At 28.4% G+C, this 25,403-nt stretch overlaps 1 protein-coding gene across 3 annotated transcripts in view; it reads right to left on the reverse strand.

The window, feature by feature from the left end:
* Positions 1-8,591: 8,591 nt before the first annotated feature.
* The window catches only part of LOC123290604 (MAP kinase-interacting serine/threonine-protein kinase 1-like), a 59,105-nt gene continuing 42,293 nt past the window's right edge, over positions 8,592-25,403 (reverse strand). Inside the window, exons 2-7 of one of the 3 annotated variants that reach the window (XM_044870858.1) lie at positions 20,918-21,328; positions 14,693-14,826; positions 10,880-10,987; positions 10,511-10,777; positions 9,304-9,901; positions 8,592-9,222 (exon numbers count right to left, since the gene is read on the reverse strand). In XM_044870858.1, coding sequence (XP_044726793.1) covers positions 9,068-9,222; positions 9,304-9,901; positions 10,511-10,777; positions 10,880-10,987; positions 14,693-14,826; positions 20,918-21,328 — 1,673 coding nt within the window. In that variant the 3' untranslated portion in view covers positions 8,592-9,067. Of the gene's footprint in view, positions 9,902-10,510; positions 10,778-10,879; positions 10,988-14,692; positions 14,827-20,917; positions 21,329-24,842; positions 25,011-25,403 lie in introns of those variants that run through there. The other 2 variants (XM_044870859.1, XM_044870857.1) reach the window with 2 other exon arrangements.

The following is a 25,403-nucleotide window of genomic DNA, read 5'->3' on the forward strand; positions in this document are numbered from 1 at the left end:
TCACATGTATAAGGTTTATCGACCGTAAGGCAGTCATCCATTTTCTTAAAACTTTCAGTTTCTTCGGACATTCCATCATAATCCTCAGATTTATCGACTGTATGGCAGTCAATCATTTTCTTAAAACTTTCAGCTTCCTCGAACATTCCATCACACTCCTCATCTTTTATTATAAGTTCTGAATGCATTTCATCACAATCCTCAGATTTATCGACTGTATGGCAGTCATCCATTTTCTTAAAACTTTCAGTTTCTTCGAACGTTCCATCACACTTCTCAGCTTTTATTATAAGTTCTGAATGCATTCCATCACAATCCTCAGATTTATCGACTGTATGGCAGTCATCCATTTTCTTAAAACTTCCAGTTTCTTCGGACATTCCATCACAATCCTCAGATTTATCGACTGTATGGCAGTCATCCATTTTCTTAAAACTTCCAGTTTCTTCGGACATTCCATCACAATCCTCAGATTTATCGAGTGTATGGCAATCATCCATTTTCTTAAAACTTTCAGTTTCTTCGGACATTTCATCACAAACCTCATCTTTTGTGATAAGTTCTGAATGCAATTCTTTTTCAATTTTGATTTTATTAGTCTCAACATTGTTACAAATTTCACTCACATACACACGGTTTACTCCAATATGTGTCCATTTGTGGTTAAGTAAATAGGACCTTTGGGCAAATTTTTTATCACAAATATCGCAGGAATAAGGTTTTTCTCCAGTATGCAGTAGTTTATGTTGATCTAAATATTGCTTTCGTGCAAATTTTTTATCGCAAACATCGCAGGAATAAGGTTTTTCTCCAGTATGCACTCGTTTGTGACGATTTAAACCGTCTATATATTTAAATTTTTTATCGCAAATATCGCAGGAATAAGGCTTTTCTCCAGTATGAACACGTTTATGTTTAACTAAATGGGAACTTACTGTGAATTTCATATCACAGATATCGCAAGTATAAGGTCTGTCTCCAGTATGAAGTCGTATATGAATATTTAAAGTTTGTCTAGTAGAAAATTTTTTATTACAAAAGTCACATGTATAAGGTTTATCGACTGTATGGCAGTCATCCATTTTTTTAAAACTTTCAGTTTCTTCGGACATTCCATCATAATCCTCATCTTTTATTATAAGTTCTGAATGCAATTCTTTTTCAATTTTGATTTTATTAGTCTCAACATTGTTACACATTTCACTAACATCATTATTTGAATCAAATTCCTCCAGCACTTCATTATTATCTTCATGTTTAATTGTCAGTTCTGGGCATAAAAAAAAATGTTAATAGGATATATATACCAATTGCAATATAAAAATTTTAATACTTCCTTACCATTCATTTTTAATGGCTGTGCTCGTTTTCGTTACTATCGAAAAATAATAATAATCACGGTCTTTTAAGTTTTAACAATTAAAGACAGGAAGGGTCTGGGAACCGTAAAAACAATTAATTAAACTTGACAAATCAATCTCAACCACAGATTATAGTTTTTAATTTAAAACAGATCTACAACTCCTTGTAAAATTTTTACTATTTTCGTTCTCTGAAGGTGCCTTTCTCCAGGTGGCTCTACAAGCTTCGTATACTTAGCAGATAAAATTGTTATTTTTCACTCAAACTATTCCCATTCATTTGGGAATCGTTTGGGAGGATTTGGGAATATAATTTTAGAATTTGGGAATTATTAGTTTTCCTGTAATTAATGATTCTTTTTTCAGCGTATAGTTAGCAGGTAGCAAATTAAATCCACTTAATTTTTATGTTATTTGAAAGGAAATCATTTGGGAATTACGATAAAAGCGGTTTCAGAGTTTGGGAATGTATAATTAATTAATTACACATATTTTTTAGTTTATTTATAGGTTATGTTAATTAACCGTACACCTGAACCATTAATTGTTATATGGCAGTATGGCGCCAATATTCAAATATTACTGAATAATTTATTTTTTAATTTATGTACATGTTAAGTTTTATTTTGCATTAAAACTATTCTTATTGAATTGGGAATCGTATGGGAAGATTTAGGAATATAATTTTATTATTTAGGACTGATTAGTTTTCATGTAATTAATTAGTTTTTCAAAGCGTATACTTAGCAGGTCAAAAATTAAATTTTCACCTTTTTTACGTTATTTGATAATAATTTACATGGAGACTAATATAATTTATTTGAGAATTACATTAAACACGGTTTCATCATTTGGGACAGTATAATTATTTAATTAAATACATTTATTTTTTAGTAAATGTTTTATGGTTATATGGATGGCGGCAATATTCAAATGTTACTTCATTTAGAATAATTCGGTTTTTTAAATTTATTTAAATGTTAAGTTTTATTTTTCATTAAAACTATTCTTATTCAATTGGGAAGATTTAGGAATATAATTTTATTATTTAATAATTGAGTTAACTGTGACCCTCGATACTGCTATCTTACCTTAAAGGTCAACTAAGAATACAGCGGTCATGTTCGTGTGGCGATTTATAAATGTTAAATACATAAAAATGAATTAATACTTACCATAATAATCTTTAAAATTCTCGACATTTTATTTACAAACTTGAACAAAACATATTCGTAAATGTTTTCATTATAAGGAGAATTTCGAAAAGGAAGCTAATAGGTAGTAGGAATTTGAAAAAATAAAATAAATTGCAACGATCAAGTAAAAAAATCGGTCTTTATATAATTGTAAGAAATAAAGCACACTTGGTACAAAATATGCTTAAAAGCTGAAAGTAAATAGTGTATATGATTTGAAACGAAAAAAAAACCGAAGAGAAAAAAAAACCCAGAGTACAAATCAATTAAAAAATAAATGAAACATTAATTAAAAAGACTGCAATTATGTGTTTTTTTATTCTTATTTCACAATTATATATCGCTTTCTCATTTTTCTCACTATATTACCATCAGCCATTGTTTTTTTTATCTCATCATAAAATATATAACATTAGATAATCAAAAAATTGGAACAATTCATTATTACAAAATTCATTTTTTATACACAAATGGCACCGCAACGCACAGTACAATACATCACTAGAACGCATCCCATTTGCTAACGGGATACGTTATTTTTTATGTACTTTTTGCTTATTTTTTGTATAAATTTTAATTATTTTTTTAAGTTTTTTTGGTGGGTTTTGAGAATATTAAATTTTTTTTTTTTTTTTTTTTTTTTTTTTCTTTTTTAATTTTATTTTTAATATTTTTTCTATTTTATTTGTTTTATATTATAAATTTATGAAAAGTATTAATTAGGTACATACATGTGTGAATCAGTCTTTAGAATTAGTTTTTATTGTTCGAATCACACACCGCCACCATTGTTTAAACATGCACATAAAATTTAAACAGGAATATTTAACAAAACAAAAAAAATATAATAGAAATTCGATTTCGATTGTCGAATTCGAAACGTAATACAAAAATCATGTTTAAAAAGAGTTAACGTTTTTCTGGACTTAAGACTGATTCGCACAAAAGTTGTAATTATTATTTTTAATAGTTTTTTATATTTTTTTCGATATCAAAAACAAAAAAAAAAAAACTTTTTAAAAAAGTCATAAAAAGCTCAGGGTATATTTTTTTCTTTATTTCGGTATGTCATTCATACAATCAACAGATGTTTCTAGATCGCTAACGATTCAAGATATCTGCGATTATCTTAATACAAATATCAGTAGAGGGGGTCACATATATTATTAACATTACAGAGGGTGTTTAATGAATAATTTTTATATCATATTGTATGAAAAGATATCTGTCATATTTAGGCCCGTTCATTTATTATAACTTTGTCTTTCGTCAACAACCCTGAGAGATATCATTATAAATAAACAAATGAAATAGGATTTTTGATATAAAAACAAAACAAAACAATAAATGCAAGTTCAAAAATTATTCTTCGATAATCAAAAATCTTATTTTATTGCCTTCATTTCGAATGTTTCGATTAAAAAAATATACCGGATGATATTTTTAACTTAAAATGTCGTTTCTCACATATTAAATTTTAAATATACAAAAAAAAAAAAGTAAAGAGAAAATTGATTGAATGTTTTGAATTAATAATTATTCTAGTTTTCCTGAAACTAAAAAATTATTGAATCATAACATTTTTTGGAAGATTAAATACATACAAGAAATTTTATTGTATTTCTACACAGATTATTGTTTTTCAATACTTTACTAATAAAAATATAAAAAATTTTTACAAATTGTTAAGGAGAGGGGGATGTTAATGAAAAGAGGAAAATGATAATATTTACAAATTGAAAGGGTATGAATAATTAAATTAATGATCAATGATTCTGGAAGGATGGAAATTTATTTTGACACAAATCGACAACACATGACAGAGTGGGATCAGGGTGCATTTAATTTTTGCACAAGATGGTTTTGGCAGAAGTTACTACAGTCTTTTTCAATAGGTTGAATCCTCTTTGGTTTAGCATTGATCGCATGTTTAATAAGAACGTTATTACAACATGGGGAGATCATTATCTTGCATCATTGTACGATTGTATATTTCAGATTCACTTGATTACTATCCGCTTTGATAAGAATTTTCTCAGGCAATCATGAAGAAAAAAGTATTTTCCCTCTGTTCTACACTATGTGGCATTTTTGTCAAAAAAAGCCACATCAGGATAGACACAAAGCAAATATAATAATTCCCCATTTACATAGATGTAATACATGTTGCTTGAACTCTTTGAGGAAGATGCACACTATTAATTCCCGCTTTTATCGGATTTGAGTGATTTCTTATTATCATAGATAGGCAACAGACCAAGATTTTAAATTAATAAAATCTGGCAAGATTGCTTTCTGGAAACAGACCAAGATTTTAAATGCATAAAATATGGCAGACATGCTTTCTGTAGATGGAGTGTTCTGATAAAGCCCGATTTTGAAGCAAAAAGCTTGTGACTGCAACAAAATACAATAAATTTTGAAACCTGATGCTTACTATTTAGCGAGGAGTTTTACACAATTTAATGAATAAATTTCTTCATGTTCATTTACATGGTTTTGGAGACGAAATGTCCAAATACTGTCCGAATATGAAATACGATCGAAAAATCACACTTTGACGATAGTTGCCGAACGTGAAGCGTTTAAAAAATACCTTGACGATAATGTTTATCAGTCTAAAGCTTTTTAACGTGATTTAGCCTTCTATGTCATGACATTTAACAATCTATTTTTTTTTTAAACAAGTAACAAAAAACAAGGGAAGAGATACCTGAACGAGATGAAAAAACGTTTGGAGATTTCAGGTTGATATGAAGATGGGGGGTCGATAATTTGATGACGATGATGTTACTTTTATAATAATTAATAATATTAATAAGTTTTTTTGATATAAATCTAAAAGTGTGCCCCAAAAGTTGAATAAATGGTGAATTTTGTTTTTCACGTTTTTCTAATCAACTTTAGAGGCGCACCGCTTTTAGTAATGGACAACAAAGATATTTTTATTCAAAAAATTAGATTTTTTTTGAAAAACTTAATATTGCAGGTACATTTTGTATATCTTGATTCCTACATTTATTATTTTTTATATACATATAATATTTACGCGCATGTGCAGTGTGTTTTTAAACATGCGCAATCATCTAAACAAACAAAAAAATCGCCACTTCGTATTGCGCATGATTGGTATGTATACTAAATAGCACGCAAGACATATAAAAGACTTATTTCCAAAAAAATTAAAAGATGTACAATTTAAAATTTTTATAGACCCCAAAAAATGAAACATACCACCCACCACGGCACTGTTTTGTTATTCATAATCGAAAACACAGAAATTATTGTGCGTGAATATGGGAACCAAAAAAGATTTCCATTTTTTGATATCAGGGCCAGTGATGGAGCAATTTTCTTATTATTACTTGTTTAGGACACATGGTTACAAAAACCAATGTGGCTACCTTTGTTGCCTAAAAATATAAGTTATTTTTTTGGTAATAATTTTTAATGGTAGGTTTTTATAGTATTAAAAAAAATGAAAAAAAAAACTCGCTCATAAAGCTAAATTATTTTACACTTATAGATAACTTTGAGAATTATCGCAATCATTCCATTAATCGATCTTTTTCTTGAAAATTATAATAAAAATATATAATGGGCAATTATTTGTCCGATCTATCCGATTTTTAGTGAAAGTCACCAACTTAGCTCATTATGAAGAGATAATTAATATCTTTTTTTACGACTATCGGAAATAAGAACCATAATTTTGGTAATTTTGATTGTACTTGTGGACAAAAAAATGCGACACTTTGCTGTACCTTAAGATATATTTGGTGGTTCAAAATACACATTAATGAATATGTGTTTTAATGCCACCAAATATATCTGATATATAGCTTTGTCCGCAAGCAAATATACATTGTTAAGATCGTAGGGCATAGGAAAATTCGTTCAACCTGAAAATCGATTTTCTTCGATTTCACAGGTTTTTATTAATTGAATAATTGTGATAGCTTCTCCTTTCTAGAGTAGAGTAATATTTCTTCACATTTTGTTATTTATTTCCATATATTTCATGGTATTTTTTGTGTAATTTTTATTAATATATTTTTTATATAATATATATATTTATTTGTTTTATATGCAATTATCATTTAATAAATTTTTTTTTTTCATTTTTAAAAATTATTTTTTTTATCACAAAGTAGATTGTTTGTTTGAATTTTTGTTTTTTGATAAGATGTTTTGTGTGATTATCCCTGATTTCTAAGCCTAGTCAAACATGTACGTATGTTTATCAGTCAAACGATACAATGACGTCATCAAAAATTCAATATGGTGGATATATTAAATGTCAATTTCTAAAGAAACAATTTATAAATCGAGATATTATTCTAAATCAAAAGTTTTTCAGATAAATAATCTTTCAAAAAATTCTGATAAAAGAAAAATATTAATCTTATTAACATTTCTAGAATCATTGATTCCTAGTCCTTAAGACACATAATTAATGCCTCGAATTTACGAAAATGTTATATCGTAAAAAAAAAACACAAAATGACGTCTAATCGATTGGACTGAATATTCGAATGAAAATTCTTGTCAAGATCAAAATTTTAATTTGGTAGAAAATTGAATAATACATGACCTACACAAAACATCTAAATTACAAAAATTACAAATAACACAGAAAGAAATTTAAATTTAAAAAAAAACAAATTTTTCTCCCTCCCTCTTCTATTTTTATTTTGGCATTAGTAGTCAATAAAATTATTCTGGTTTTCTAAAGAGAAGGGAAAAATCTTGAAAAAAAAACATAATACGATGCGACTCAAAGTTAATTCTTTGAGAACACATCATTCACACAGACAAAATGTTTTTGAGCCAAAACTAAAGCTATAAAAATTTATAAAACCAACTGTTTTTCTTTAAAAGCACTTTCAAGGAATACGCAAGACTATGCTTACTTTTGATTAAAATGAGTCTTCTTAAACTAAGATTTAGTGAATTGTGTTATAAAATGTCTGTGTCCATAATCTTGGATCCATTCGCCTTAGGAAAGCGTTATGGACTTACTTTTTTAACTGTCTTCTAGAAGAAGACGGGTCGCATTGAGGGCGTGGCGAGTTCAGCCCAAGGAACTCGGAAATCGGATTCGATACATTTTATTGTTTTTTATTTATTTTATTGTTAGAATAAAGCTGATTTTATTGTTAGGGGCACCAAAGCTAGGCCATTCGACTGTGTTTGTCTGTAACTCACCAGAGCACAGTTGAGAATGGTGATGAGACTCTTGTCAGGATACTGTCAATTGAACTATCACCTCCATAACATGGAGATATCTGATGATTCCACTTTTAGGACGATGGCGATGAAATCTCCATACAATGTTATTTGAGAAATCTCGAACGAGAAGCTGTGGCTTCGACAGAACCCCACAGCTTCATCTACTTAAAATAACATTTCTTAGCCGGAGATGTCTCGCCTTCGAATTACACAGGTAATTCTTAAGGAGGGCAAACAGCACCCTTTGGTCTAGGTGCTAGGGACCCATATGCGGTACCCCTTTTATGTTTTATAATTATTATTGTTAGGGACTCAGTTAGATTAAGCTACTATAAAAGTTAGAAGGAATATTTTTAAATTTATTTAAAATTATAATGGAAGATTTATTAACTAGAATTTCTTACGACGAAAGGCTTAATTACGAGAAATTTGTAATTAAGGAAGACTCATTTTGGCTTACTTCGAAAAACCTTGTTAGTTTAATTAAAAAAACAGTTGTTGTACTTATTTTTATCGTCTTACTCACTCTCTCTCATTATTTTTATCTCACTTGTCATTAAAAAAAAAAAAAAAAATCAAAACAAAAAAATCTTAAACTTACTCGTTCTTTCGCATTTTGTTAATATAAATCTCAAATTGTACTCTCAATGTTTTTTCATAAAAATACAAAAATTATTATTAATAAATGATTTTTTTTTAAATATAAAAAAATATTTTTTTTTAATTTTATTTTTTTATTTATTTTTTATTATATTTTGAGTTGCAAAAAAATTTTGGATTTTTTTTTTGGAACATAAAATATAAACAAAAATGTTTATTTTACCACAGTGATATCGCAAAGTGTTCTTTGAGGAAGGATTTTTTTAAATTGATGTAGAACTATATTTGATGACGATGACAGTTTTTTTTATAGAACCACCGATTTGAAGTGCGCATATCATCAATAAGAAAATCGGTCATTTTAATATTATTAGTACGGAGCTTTACGAAGTAGTACGAAATACGGATAACAATCCGTCTCACGAAGACACAAGACATACAAAACGCGAACAATTTCTTTGACATATGTGCGTTTTGTTTTTTTTTTTTTTAAATGGCACAAATTTCGAAAGCATCCTTTAATACGATTTTCTTGGATTTTATGTGTACTTTTTTTTCGGAGAAAAGTAGTAACTGGTGGTTTTTAAGTGGCGGTGGTGATGAAAGTTCTCATCATGTTTTTAACACAGTAACACATTGAATTAAAAAAATTGTAGAAAAACAGAACTGTTTTTAATTTTAGCCACTAGGACTTGCAACAGCAATTGCTTGATTTGGTTGCACAATTTTCTGTTCATATTGACAAGAGTTACGCGTTTTCATACGCCGTTGTATTAAATTACTTTCACTTGGTGGACTTAATCCGAAAATTTTTGATGGTTTTTGGTAAGTTGGTATTAATTTTGGTGTTGATTCTAAATGTAAACTTCGTACCGAATCAATTAAATTTGTTTGTCTATGCTTATTTTCGCCATCGTCACCTGGATTTGTTGGTGCATAAATATTTGGACGTTCTTGTACCATATAATCCAAATTCATTGAGAAATGTTGCAATACCACGCGATTCACAGCCATTGCCGACTCAGCGAATTGTGATAATTCACGAGCAGAATTGTTACGTTTAATTACGCTTGGTGTGGTGAGAGGGCGTCCTATTTTAGAACCAGCGTCACCACTACGCTTTACTACGTTTGTTTGTTGTTCTTCTAAACACATACGTAGCCATGGATGTTGTAATACTTCCGCGGCACTAATACGTCCCATTGCGTTCTTTACAAGTAACGAACGTATTAAATCTTTTGCTTCTTCGGATATGGTTGACCATTCACGATCTGGGAATTCATAGCGGCCATCTTGTATTGATGTAAATAATTGATTTTGGCATTGTTGGCAATTGTCACCACGTTCCCAGCCACAATCTTTACCGCAATTCCCATAGAACGGGGGATAACCACATAATAGTATGTATGTGATGACACCTAAGCTCCATAGGTCACATCGTTTGTCGTAATGATTTGCTTCGCCAACAAATGCATCCACAACCTCTGGTGCCATAAATTCAGCACTTCCCACCTGTAAAAAAAAGTTACAATTAATTAAGCAGAATTGGATAGGTATACTTGTTCAAACACTGATACTATCGCGACGATTTTTAGGGCTGTGGGCTTTCTATATGGCGTTTGGTCTTCGCAGAATCCTATCTTCTTCTGATTAAAGTAGCAGTTCTTACTCGGAGAAGTCTGACCTTCGGGTGACAAGTTATTTTCAAGGAGGGCAGAAAGGACCCCTTGGTCTAAGTACTAAGGACCAACTTTCAGTACCTTTCTTTTGTATTATTATTATTAAGTAAAAATTATACGTCTGGAGCTGACATTTATTGTATTAACTCTATGATTTGAAATATCATAATGCATCTTGCAATAATTCACAAATGCATCGGCGAGAGGGGTGTTTGTTACGTCATTTAAAAATGCCCGCCCAATTGATTCCCTTTAACGTAGACAGTATTATTCGTTACTAGTGGATTCGATTCCTCGTTCATAAGCCATCCTTGATCAAAATCTTGAAGCCTCAATAGTTAGGAGTTGAATGAGAAATATGCTGATAACTTGGAAGGAGTAAATGAATCATTGCGATCTTAGCTTTAATTGGTTTTAAAAAATAATAATGAATTATATTTACCGGTGTCAGGAGTTGAGGTGTCGCAACTGGACTGGATAATGAGTTAAATTTAATTCCCGAACCCAAATCAAAATCACAAATTTTAATCGGACATAGTGTATCCTTGTTCACACATAAGATATTTTCTGGTTTTAAATCACGATGCGCTATTCCTTTTGCATGTAAGAAATTTAATGCACTGGCTACTTCACGTACAATTTGGGCAGCTTCAATTTCCGAAAATGCAACATGTTCTTGTATGCGTCTTAATAATTGACCTCCATTTATCTATAAAATAAAATCAAAATTAATAATTCAGTTTGAGAAGAAATTCCAGAAGTTCGTTGGTACAAAAACGGTAATTTTTTTTATTTTTTTCCAAAATATTACCTTTTCAAAAACTAAATAGAATTTTTCATCATCTTCAAAGAATTCTGTCAATTGAATGATATTTGGATGACCTTGGCAATGATGAAAGGTTTCTACTTCACGGAACACCTGTAACAAAAAAATTATAATACAATTAAAAAAAATGAGCAAATTCTTCTAGTTCTAAATCTAGGACAAAAGTATAAAAAATCAAAAAGCAAATATCCATCAGATTTGGCCTAGTGATTTTTGAATCGTTGAAGAGTTTTATTTAACAATTCCCCATTAACAAAAACCTGATGACCAGGACGACCTGGTTGTTGTACACCCCATCTCCAGGATTATCTATAAATTGTTATAAAATGCGTCCAAAATAATTACTCGGGAGTTTTCGAGATCGTTAACCGCGAATATGATGTCTAAAATACGCTTCGGTGTACCTGGAGATCAGAGAGCCGTGGTTGCAAAGCTCATCTCCAAGATTTTTCACAAAATTGGTCACGAAATGCAGCCAAAATCGGTGCTCGATGGTTTTCTAGGTCTTTGATGACGAATTTGATGTCAAAAATAAACCCATATTAAAAGATAAGATATACACAAATCTAAATCGTAGAGGAAAAAGTTATAGGATTTATTTGCATTTATTTTAATTCTCATGTGAATTTGCTGATGGAAGGATTTAATTCAATACAGCCCTGATGTTTCGTTTGAACGTCACAGAGAATCAATTTGTTGGAAATTTGATTTATATTCAAATTAATTCAAAATGCATATAAATTATCCTGCGGTTATAATTTACTGACCACCTACATTTGTCCGTCATGACTATATAAAGCTTAATAGAAATTCAGGCATCTCCTAGACTATCATTAAAATTTCAATTATATATTATAATATTACTAATTATATAATTGTAAAATTTCATTTTAAAAATAAAATATAATCATACATCATTTTATAGTAATGTCCTTGGCGAATGGAGAGAATTGTTCTAGAATTCAGTTTACCGGTCAATGAATCATATACAATATCCTCACCTCAATATGAGTGTTGTTTTTTTTTTAGTTAGTCATTTTTACAGCGTGTTTCGGAACATCTACTTTTAAATTCGAAAGAATTAAAAGATTCCTGCTAAACACTTACTTCGTTTACTTGCAATTGGCGTTCAGAGTTATAATGAGGATTTTTTTGTCACTTCAGGTGAAGAATTCTCACTGCACAGGTAGAAAAGTGAAATTGATTTTTGAGAATCTTAGAAGCACGTAAAATATGAACGTTTAAAACTTCTAATTAAACAAAGAGGAAGATTCTGCAAGAAAGAAACGGGCAACAATCTTTGAATGCTTATAACTTCTTCGTTTTTTAATCAATTTAACTTTCAAATTTTGTTATGGTATCAAGTCTACTTTTACATTTTTATGAGTAATGTGGCAAATTCGACAACAGTCATCTACCCATGTAGTCAAAATATAGGTCTTTGGAGAAGAAAATTGTCGGCTGAACTTCCGTCTTCATAATTTGAGGACCTCAAAGAATTCCACGTTTAGGACGATCTAGATTTGGATTGTTTCAATCGGAAAACCGACTTGAGAAATCTATCCCGAGAGTAATTCAAACAAAGAAATTGAATTTCGTAATTTTATTTGCTTGTTACAACATTTTCTCCATTAGTCAGATCTACCCAGAGTAGTGAGGGGTTGATAGGACTTTACCAAGAATTTAGAACGAATTTTTAAAAGAAATCGTGTATCTAATTTTTGATGAACTCTGTTTAACGGGTTTGGCCCCAAAAATATATAAAAATTTGTATTCCATTTTAAATCTTTGTCGTTGATCTAAACGATAATGAGATTCGAATTACAAGTTGAACATTTCTCAAAGTAATCGTAAAGAAAGAAAATTATTGACGTCCAGACCTGAGCCCTGACCCATATTTCAGACAAAATACTGGTCTATAAAGGTTTATAGGGCTGTATCCTCATCTCGTATCTTAGAGATATTTAATGATTATAGATTGGTAAAACATTGAGTAATACCAACATTTAATAATAATAATAATAATCATATACAAAATGCAGTTGATATTCATAATCAAAGTAAGTATATATATGATGGTATGTATGTATGTATGTTTATTATAAAATGTTACATAAGAGGTCGTTAACACTGTAAATCCCAGTCAAGGATCCCATTTATAACATAACACATACATTCAAACATGATACTAATATAAATAAATATATAACGTTGTATTTGTATATTCAAACTGAATATTATTTATTTAACTTTGCTAGTAATTTTTTTAGCTGATTTTATGCACGTATTTCTCTAGAAATTATTAGTTCTGTGAGTGAACATAGTACAAGGATTTATTTTTTTAAAAGGATAAGTATGTATATGGTAAACAAGTGAACAATTCACCTCATTCAGTTTAATTTGTTTACTCTGTGTATAGGTTTTATCTCAATTTAATGTGTATGTCGCAGCCAACTAGCGTAATTAGCTGTTCAATTAACAGGCTAGCCTTTTTACTAAACGACGCCGTTCGACTAGCGGTCTGAACCATAATCAATCATTCAATTAAGCAGCAAGGCAAAGGACTTGGATTGGACAACGTTTAATTATTTGCCTAGTTTAGTCATTTAAATTTAGTTACACTTTCTGCCACCTGGCGCTGAAATCTATACACTGTAAATTTGGCTTCGACAAGGGACAATATTGTTAGCATTTCTCAGAGCACACTGTAGACAACATATGAATGAATTTCATTTTAGTCTTGTTGGAGGTTTTTAAATTAGAACAAAACTCTATCAGTGACTTTTCTCATCAGGCAAATATGACTCCAAATTTAAGCTTCCAAAGACGTGTATTATACCTATATTTGTTCGATTCGATTTGCTCATAAAGAACTTTGAGTCAGAATTCATTGTTAAAGAAATTTTAAGAAAAAATAATTTTTACTTTTTTAACGTCTTTTAGGGAGATACGTAGAACAATAACTGCTAGAAAACTTGATATGCCTTTTTTTATACAACCATTATTTCTTGATTTTTTTCAAGAATAAAGTTTAAGTACAATTTGAGGCACTTTAATTTCAAATGAATTGCATATGCTGATAATGAGATAATCTTTTTTAAACCAGTGTACAAGGAAATTGGGAAATTTTGTACAGATTATCTAATATTATTTATCTAACTTGAAAACTGTCTGATTAAACAATTATTGTTTTTTGACTATCAACTTAAATCACCAGACCGTAGAGGAAAAGACAATTTTGATAAGAAATAACATGAATTTTGATAATAAAATTTGCTTAGTAGGCAATTTGTTTAAAACAAGATTCATAGCAACTAACACAATAAATTATTTCAATACACTGAATTTACGAAATAGTTTCAGTAAATTGTAAGAATCATCATTTTTTATCTTCTGACTCCAAGGAAGCGTATTTAAAGATTTAATTCGACAAAGTGAATTTTCTGGTTCGTAAATAAAAGTAATGAATTTTATGAGAAACATGGTTTAGTATTTTGTTTGAGACTTCTCTAAATTTCTTTGAGAAAAAAATGTTATCACATCAAGGAAACTGCAAAATACATTTCCTAGTGAATATTAAATATAAACACTAAGAATAATATAATTCTCGACAAAAATAAACATAAATAATCTATTTTCTCGAAGGTTCTAGAAATTTTATCTAATTTTTCGAAGACATACTAACTTATGAAAAAGAATCAAAGTTTCATTACGATTTCCTGGGTGGCAAAATTAAATGATGGTTTTATTAAGAATAACTTTAAGATATCGAAGTCTAATTAAAAATAGAAAACTTACCCTAGCACGAGCGTGTCCTGGAATTTTATCAATAATTTTAACAGCATACTCTTGATCCGTGTAGATATTAACACACGTTTGAACACTAGCATACGCTCCTTCGCCCAATATTTCACCAGTTAATTTGTACAATTCTGTAACACATAAAAAATAAAATCACATTGTATTAATAAAATAAATAAAAATCACCTGATTAAATTCTAAACATTGCACATTATATTATGTAGACTTCTTTTAGAACCAGCGCAGGCGCAGTACAAATATTTATAAAATTGTCTAATTTACATATTAATTATTTTATTTATTTAGTAAATATATTTATAAATTTAATAAATATTTTTTAATTTATGACAAAAAAAGAACAAATATTTGTTAATAATGTAATTGTCTTGCATATTCCCTGTCCTATATCTTTTCGTATATCAAAAAGAAAGCTAACATTGCATACGACCAAGGTAAATATTAGGTTTGTTTTGTATGTAAATTTAAAAAATTTGCTTTTTTCCACAACGAAAGTACAAAAGGTTTAGATCATAAACTAGTATCGATATTTTTTCAACAGGTTTTTCTGTCTTGTAATGAATAATGTATTTGTATTATTAGAATTTTGTGATCAAAAGTCAAGGTATTTTTTTTATTTAAAATGAAATAAACAACAAGTGGTCACATGGCCTTAATATAGACGATAATAAGATGAAATCACTTATTGTGACTTGAGAAAAACTATAGGGATAATTAGAGAAAATTTCAAATACGACGAGCCCTAAAAATCAAAAAATACTTAACGCTCTAAACATGCTTTTACAAGCTTTAATTTAGTTTTATTATTTGTGATTGTAATCAAATTTTGCAATTTAAGTTGGACCCACTTCCCGGTTTCTGATTGAAATTTTGAATGTATTACTTTTATGGTAGGTAAGCCCTGATTTTCCCATCAATTCCACCATATGCGACATACATACGTTCTTTAGTTTTAAATTAAAAATTTAAGTAAATATACTTTTTAGAGACACGCTCTTATTGTACTAAAATAATTTTTATATGAATCACTCATACCTGAGGCTGTTTGTAAAAGCTTGAGGCGCCTCGAATCATCTTTTTAATTGATTGCGTCTAGCTTTATAAAAAAAAAATTATTTTCTACTTTTTAGTACAATAAAAGCTTGTCCCCAAAAAAGTATTTTTTATTTTAAAGCGTGCTTTGTCCAATTTTAGTTATTTAAAGAGAATCAAAAGGAATTTTCTAATATATTAATTATTTATGAAACAATTGTAGACGATAATCTGAAATACTGAATATTTAATTCCGATTTGTAGGAAAATGTTTCATAGATTAAAAAATAAATCAATTCTTAATATGACTAATGGGGTTGGTTATAAATTTTTAATGTGAAAATAAAATTGAAGGTAAAATTTTTTATGCTAAAAGTAAAATTTTAAATATATGGTGTGAATAGCCTCCACACTACCTCTATATATAAACTCCGTCCTTATAATTTCCATATTATTTGTTTGAAATTGATATTAGTCTAAGAAACATAAAGTTGTAGGTAATTAATTTTTTGGGAACCGTACTCTGACAGCATCTGAAAAATTGCATACAAACTTTCATGTGTACCTCCTCCCCTAATTTTTTTTAGAAACGGTGACCTACTTAACGTTGAGAAATTGCTCGTTTCAGATTTTAAAGAAAATACACTAATGACCAATTACTAATGAAACGCTTGATATGAGTACGAGTTTAGAAGGCATTGATTCCAAAGCTCAACAATAGATATAGGATTTTCAAAAATTGGGTGACAAAAAATTCCTGACTGTTTTTGAAGTACCAGTTTTCTTCTATTCGAAAAATGTAGAAATCTGTATTTGGGTCATATTCTGATAAAAACGAAAACATTAAGGTAAATCGAACCTAAAAATGAAGATTTTGGAGTCAAAATTAATGCAGAATATGTAAATTGCGAAATATCGATGAAGAAAGAATAAGATCATTGGAATTCAATTCTAGAGATTTTATTTTTGTATCATTTTTCCTAGTGAAATTAACATGACTTTTTCAGAATCTTAAAACTTCTTGATATTATCTGAGATTTTCTGGATCGGCTAATTTGAAAGCGTAATGATTCGATAAAAACCGATAAAATTATCGAAACTTTCATATTACATATTCTATAATGAACATAGAGGTTAAAATTGTCATTTTTCAATATTCATCCCTTAAAAGAAGAAATAACATGAATAGCACGTTTAAAATTCACGTGGGCATCATCGCCTACGTTTTCACATTTAACAAAAAAAATATCCATGTTAAAAAAGACAATTATTTGTTTTATGAGGATTAAAATTTAACTCTTACATAAATGGAATTTCTCGATGATGCATGCGTGGGAGTATTTCGTGCTTATAAAACAAAAAACAAAATATTTTAATGCTATGAATAGAATTTGCTTTATTCGAGGAAAATTTAAGCAGATGAATATCACGAAATGTTAGGAAATAACCAATGTTTTGATTGCTTTTTAACCGACTTCAAACAAAAAATTAGGAGGTTATCAATTCGACTGTATTTTTTTTTTATTATTTGTTCTGCTACCTCAGAACTTTCGACTGGGTGAACCGATTTTGATGATTCTTTATCTATTTGAAAGCTGGTGCTTCCCGTGTGGTCCCATTTCATTTTGTACAGTTCTGACAACGGCATCCATGAGAAAATCATAAAAGTCTTAAATTTGCATTTAGTATGCACGAAAATAAAATTGTTGTATCTATCATTACCAACGTGACTAAAATAAAATTCGATATTTATTGCTAAAATTGAAAATCAAAATATTTAATAATGCTAACTTTGAATATTAAATTTCATGTGAAATTTTATATAATTTTATCGAAGTCATTTTTATGGAAGAAAATCTGATGTCGCTGTAATAAAATATCAAGTAACTATGCAAGAAAATGTATATTTTACCTTTTAATTTCAATTTGTTACAGACAGGAAATTTAGCCATAGCATATTTGTACCGAAAATATTTATGGAAGAATCAAATGTGTATCTCGAAATAGAATTAAATATCCCGAATGCCGTAAACTTTTCAATAATGAATGAATGATTCAATCAAAATTTGTGTTTTAGAGATATTTTTTCAAAAAATTATGCGATAATGATTCAAATTCGTTAATGATAAATTTTGACTATGAATTCTCTTGACTTGAAAAAGCTTGACGAGATATTCAGCAGCGACCCCATGAAATAAAAATTATTTTATTCTTTTTGAAAAATAAACCTAAATTTGATAATAAAAAGTATTAAGGTTTTAGCCGTGGCAGGAGTATTTCAGCTGATTTATAGAAGTCTCCAAAAATCGTTAAAATAAAATTATATTTTTACGAATTATTTTCATTTTCAAATACCTTGTGTGGGATATCCTTGAATAGAAAATCATAGAAATATTGAAAAATATAATTTTATTTACGGATGTGTCAATAAAAATTTAATATTTTGTTAGTCAAGCCCCTTATTCATTATGTTATTAATAATTTTATTATATTCAAAATAATAAATATTTATTTTAGAAATAATTTTCAAGTTTATAATACCATTCAAAAATAATATAATAATGTAATAAAAATTTTCATGCCTGTTTCCAAAACAAATTGTTAAAATATACTGCGCAATACAAAATATATTATAGGTCTTATGTACATAGTGGGGCTACAGAAGTGTGCGTTTTTGAAAACGATGTAAAACAAAAATCTATCAATTTTTCAAATCATATTTTATTTTAAAAAGCATAAAATTACTTCATAAATTGAATTTTTAACGAAATTAAGTTATAAATTAGTCGGATTTAATAACTTACGACTTTTTTGTGAGTTTAACTAAAATGAAAAGAAACAGGTGTACCAGGATAACCTCTTATCACTAAAAGAACGGAACTGATATTAAAAGGTTCAAATTTTGCGGAAAGTGATCAAGAACTTGGTTGTCTTCGAGATTGTGTTACCCTGAATCGACGTTATTTAAATGAAGTTATTTTTATACTATGTATATATTAAATATACATAGTATATTAAGTTTAGTCCCAAGTTTGTACGCTTAAAAATAATAATGCTAGGAAAAAAATTTTGTCATAGGTGTTCATAAAATCACCTAATTAGTGCATTTCCGGTTGTCCGTCCGTCCGTCTGTGGACACGATAACTAAAAAACGAAAAAAATATCGAGCTGAAATTTTTACAGCGTGCTCAGGACGTAAAAAGTGAGGTCAAGTTCGTAAATGAGCATCATAGGTCAATTGGGTCTTGGGTCCGTAGGACCCATCTTGTAAACCGTTAGAGATAGAACAAAAGTTTAAATGTAAAAAATGTTCCTTTACAAAAATTAAACAACTTTTGTTTGAAACATTTTTTCGTAAACATCACTGTTTACCTGTGAGGGCGCCAATTAGGCGGAAATTTTATAATATGTACTATACTTGATTATCAGTTATGTATGTGTCACATGTTTGTACGTGTAATGTGATAAAGAAATCAACACTGACTATGCATGGTATTTCAACAATTAACTCAGTCAATTGTTTGTTTTCACTTGTTTTAATTAAGTTACATTTAGTTAATTTTCTGGAAAGTTTTTTTTTCCAACAATTTGAGTAGCAAAACGCAATTTACTTAAAAACACAATAAAGGTGTAATTTTCGCAAATAATTTTTTTAAATGTATTCTAAGAAGGTAAAAAAATAATTTGAAAAAGTTAATTGATTTTTGTTTTGTAGAGTTTTCAAAATTGCACACTTCTCTATCCTACCCTGTGTAATAGAGTTATTATTTCATATAAAGCATAAAATGTACATTTTTAAAATAGGATCTCGCCAGTTGGCAACAATCTATAATTGTATAAATATTAAATACAGTAGTTTATTCAACGTTACGTTCAGAACACCTATGTTTATGTGTACAAAACTATTGAGATCAGATACCGAAAATTGTCATTCTATGCTGGAATATATCTAAAATAAGTTTAAAGTTACCCAATTGGGTTTAAATATCTTGAAAATATAATTTTTTCAATTGTAGCTAATCGATAGCCCCTATCAATCTTAAATTAAAGATTCAAACTTTTGTCAAATCCCCAAAAATTCTTAGAACTCGAAAAACAGCACAAGTCAGAAATAAATTTAAAAAAAAAGTAGATAATTCTTCATGAAAAGCGCAGCGCAATGCTTTTTAGCCCTTGGATACTAATTTGCATTCTTTAATTGAGATTTTTTTAAATGCAATTAAGTCTTTTACCATTGTCACGGTTTAATGAGATAGCATATTGGAAAAAAAATTATAGAGTATGAAAACAATTAACTTCTCGGTCAATTGTTTTTGCATCCCTCAACTCTTGTTCTTTTCATTTTGTGTATAACAATCAATCAATTTTTAATAATAAATATTGTCATTTAATTCTTAGTATGAAGGTCACTTTACTGACTCAGTCAAGCAGTTAGTAAAGTCACAAGTTTTAAAATTTTATGTATTTTTGATTACAATCATAAAATATTTCGTGGTGATAAGAACATTTTTTTGTATTAGCTAATATAATTTAATTACTTAACAACACAACTCATTTATGTATTTAACCAATTCGAATTTTATTGTGGATTATGTATTTTTTGAGTATTTTGCAATATTTCAGGGTCGTTTATTTAATAAACGAATTTTTCTCGATTTAGTATATAAATATTTTTTAAAGGATCAATTTATGCGGCAATCAAGGCACTTTTTAAAATTTTCAGAATTGATTTAGACTTAATCAAACTTCATATACAAAAAATCAAGCTTTTTCAATGAAAAATGGCTTGGTGCTCGTACATCCTTAAGTATATTGCAAAGTTAAGAGTTGGATTAAATTTTTTGCTTCGAGGCAATTTTATATAGTTTTATTTATTCATTGAATAGCAAGTGTATTCTCGACTTTATTTTAATCTTGATTACTTCTGATATTTTTCGAAATATACTCCAGACGCTAGAGGAAGGAAATATACTCCAGACTCTTTCACGACTACAGATCCCTTTCTGACGTTTGGAGTATAATATCGAAAATATGCTTTAAGTGCAATTGACATCCTGAGGGTTAGCAACCAAATGTGGGTATCGTAAAAGCTATGACAGCCGGTTAAATTTTTTCCTCGGAAAGATCGAGCCTTAAAAAACAACTAAATTTGAGCTTTGAAATAAAACTAACCTTGGAAACATGAAGATACCAATGATGAACCAGTACGTCGCTTCTTACGACGTTTCCTACGTGCTTCTTCCTTACGACGTGCAAGCTCTTTAGCGCGTGTCTCAGCATCCATACATTCACCACTATCACTTGCACTACCTGGTTCACTGCTACCACCACCATGAACCGCAATACAACCACCACTTCCAACACTACTACTATTACAACCCCCACCACTGCAACCATTCGAAGCACTCCCCTCAGCACTAGCTGTAGTAGCAGCTGTAGCTGTTGGATCGTCATTGTTGGCAGAATCTTTATTATTATTATTATTTGGGCCCATTATTGTGACTGTTGATGAGCCTCCGTCACTAGACGATCCAGTTCCAACGCCAGTAGTCACACCACCACGAGCTAAAGTTGACGAGTTCTCTGCAAAAAGAAACAAAAATATATAATTAATTTTTATTTTATTTTTGGGAACATCGAAAATATTGAGATCTATGTTTTTGTTTGTAATAGAGATCATTTAGTTAAAATGCTCACATGCACAATTGCCATCTTTTGGTACTTAAGTGAACTAAGTCGAACGGATGGACGGATTTTGATTTTGGCACAGAGATATATTTCTCAGAGAATAGAACATATACTACTTTTTATTCCGGTAAAATGTATGGTCCCGTGGGATAGATTTGTTTTAATTTTTCATAGAGCAAAGGATCGCATGATTTTTTTTGCATAGGTAGTGGGGTCAGAAAATGACAATAATCAGAAAATAATTAATTAGATTTTTTCGATAATATATCTATCATGACTGGTTATAATTTAGGTTTCAAATCAATAAATTTTACAACAAGTCATTGCATGTAGATATCTAATTGAGTCCTTTACATTAAAAAGAAAAAAACCACTAAAAAATGAATTCCCCCATTTTAACCCCTCCCATTGCCGACCGGTTACAATACACAAATACTTAAAGTATTTTATATTATCTGTCCTTGAATCTAACAATAAATATGAAATAACACGTTACATGCAGAAACCAAAATTTTTTTTTATTGCGTATTACATAAAAAAAAATATTCCAAACTGAAAAATAACTGTACAGTTTATGGCACGCCATTTTACTATTTAATAGGCTAATTTTTATCGAGAAGAAAATTAATTAATTATTTTTTTTCAATCAGAAATTTTATATTTTATATTTTATATTTTGTAAAATAAATCTTAGTAAAAGAGAGATTGATATAAGATAAGATGAGAAAAGAGAGATGAGAATTAAAATTATGATGATAACATAATAAAAATGTATTATTATTATGTATCATCATAATAATAATGTATTATTATTATGATGATACATAATAATAATACATTTTTATTATGTTATCATCATAATAAAAATGTATTATTATTATGATGATGCATAATAATAAATCAGTTAATTTTATTTGAATTAGATTAAAAAAAAATCATTGAATTAAAATTATGTACATAATGGAAATAGAGAATTAAAATTATGTACATAATAAAAATGATTGAATTAAAATTATGTACATAATGGAAATAGAGAATTAAAATTATGTACATAATAAAATGATTGAATTAAAATTATGTACATAATGGAAATAGAGAATTAAAATTATGTACATAATAAAAATTATTGAATTAAAATTATGTACATAATGGAAATATATGGCAGGCCGTTTTACTATTTAATATGAATTAAAATTATGTACATAATAAAAATGATTGAATTAAAATTATGTACATAATAAAAATGATTGAATTAAAATTATGTACATAATGAAAATGATTATTATTATGATGATAACATAATAATAATGTATTATTATTACGATCATTTTTTTTCGGACATTAAATAGTAAAATGGCGTGCCATAACAGTTTAAGGTAGTTCATTCGTGAAATGGATTTTCTAAGAAATTCAATAACTATAAAATAAAAAAAAGTATTCTGTATTTAATAAGAAAAAAAAAGAAATTTTTTCACCGTCAATAGAATGAGATATTAACCTGTAAAATAAACATGCTAGAGCTAACAAAATATGGATAATTTTCTATATATCTCGAAAACGGTTTTTACCATTTTTTTCAAAAACAATGCATTGAAACATTAATTAATGACAAATTTTTTGGTACCAAGAAAACGGCTCTTGCCCATTATGTTAAAAAAATAAAACACAAAAAACAATTTATAAATATGCAGCTGTGTGTGTACAATTTGTATATGTATATAGATACCTAAAATGTCTTAGTATATAATACAATGTTTTTCACCAATAGTGCATGTATATATAAGAACATAGTTTTTATGAACTTGACTTTAACGATCGAATTCCCTTAACAGAAAAATAAAACACCTACTAAGTTATATGCGTACCTAATTTTTTTCATCTTTGAATATGATAAGAAGCATTTTTTAAAAATTCTCAAGGATATCTAAATAAAAATTCTCTAATTAATTAAAACAGTATAAAAATAAACTACTTAATTATTATTCCTTCTAAACAAAGCCATTAATAAAATGAGTTTGTAAACAAAATTATTATTACAAAACAAATCGATTAAGTGAGAACTAGACTCACGTGGAAGGAGGTTACTAATACATTTGAAGGAATTCCTTAATTAAATATTTTGAAGAATATGATTGTGATTATGTTTTCCAATTTTGATAATGCATTTCCTTAGACATCGGCGAAATTGGAGTATAAAAAGATTGACTCCCTTAATAAAACCATAATAAAGGAAAGCTCTCGATAACTTCTAGCGATGTATTTAGCTTTAGACATAGATCCTTGATCAGTTAAAATTTAATAATTTATTATCAATAATACTTCGGAATTAAAAACATTAGCGATATGGAAAAAAACTCGTCACATGCTTAGGTATATTAATCTAAAGCTTCTGAAATTACTTCTGAATTTAAAAGAGCCATACGGGAAAGCCAAATGCTAACACGTGGGCTGTTTAAAAAACATTATCGAGGTACATTGATTGGCTAATTTCATTTTTATTTCTTTTTCTTGAAATTTACGATTTTTAAAAATAATTATTTTCTCAAAACTTTCAAAAAACTGATATTACTCTCAAAAAAATATGTCCAGCCATACGTTGAGAAGCTTGGATGTGAAAGCGCGTGGTCTGTTAGAAAATTATTATCGAGATATAATTTGAAATTTTTTCCTTTTCCTAATTTTATTTAATTACGCCGAAAACAATATTATTTTTAAAATTCAAGTCTGAAATTAACTCCACCATGCAAAAAAAGTTTCCGTATGTCGAAAACGTGGTCTACCAGAAAATAATTAACATTGTAGTACATTGATAAGACACATCAAATTTAAATTATCGACACATTTTTAGATAGAAATTTGTCTAAATTATCTCATAAAAACTTCAAAACATGATCAAGAGTTCGATTTATTGGATTAGAAAATTGATTGTTCACACTTTTTATTAAAAAGAAAACTGCTGTTATCATTATTTTTTTAAACATATAATTTACGTTAAAAGTAACGACTTTGGTTTTTTTTTCCATTTAAGCTACTGAACCTTAAAAATTTTAGCCTAAAATATGTAACAATTATAATTGAGAACCACGTGGTATTCAAAATTTTAAATAACAGAACGACAAGAAATTTATTATGAATTTCGAAGGAAAAAATATAATATTCTTAGAATGATTCAATATTTTCCATGGAAAATTTATTATATAGAATATTTGGCCTTGGAAAGAAAATTAAAATGTCGGTTCATAATGATTATTGTCGACGTCTACAAGTTAACAAAATTTTCTAAAAAAAAAAGCATTCTGGATCTTCTACGATTCTTTCTTTGACATTATCGTAATAATTATTGAAAAAAAAATTTCATTTATGAATATTTTACCGAAATTTTTCATAAAAATTAAATAAAATCACATACGTTATTGTTGCGTAAGTTTTTCCCATTCAAAATCAGTTCACATTGAACTAAAGATTAAGAATTTTGTTTGTTGTAATGTTATTTTGAAACACAAAATAATTACAATGTGCACCAAAAGTGTTCAACAATAATTTTATTAGATTACTTTTTTTCATGTTACTATCACAAATTTTAACAAACAACTAAATTCATTTATAATTCGAATTTTTTAAAATAAATATTTTTTTACAAAAAAAAAAAATTCTGTTTGTTTATCTGTTTTTAAGAAATTTTTAGCTTCTTTCTTGCTCCGTTCTCGTTCGTTCGCTCGCTTGCTCACTCAGTCTCAGTAAGCTAAGAAGTGAAATAAGAATTTTATAATAATATAAATATCCGGTAAGTGTGAGTTTAGCTTATGTATAATAGGGTTCAATATATCGCAAATGAATAATAATTTTTGGTTGATAAAATTAAATTTGCATACTCTAAAAAAAAGTTAAGGTAGTAGGAGCACCAAGGCAAGTTTAGACTTGTGGTTGAAATTATTTGTACCTTATTTTCAACTTTGATTATGACTTTTGT

The sequence above is a fragment of the Chrysoperla carnea genome, chromosome 1, assembly GCF_905475395.1.
Source record: "Chrysoperla carnea chromosome 1, inChrCarn1.1, whole genome shotgun sequence".
Classification (NCBI taxonomy): domain Eukaryota; kingdom Metazoa; phylum Arthropoda; class Insecta; order Neuroptera; family Chrysopidae; genus Chrysoperla; species Chrysoperla carnea.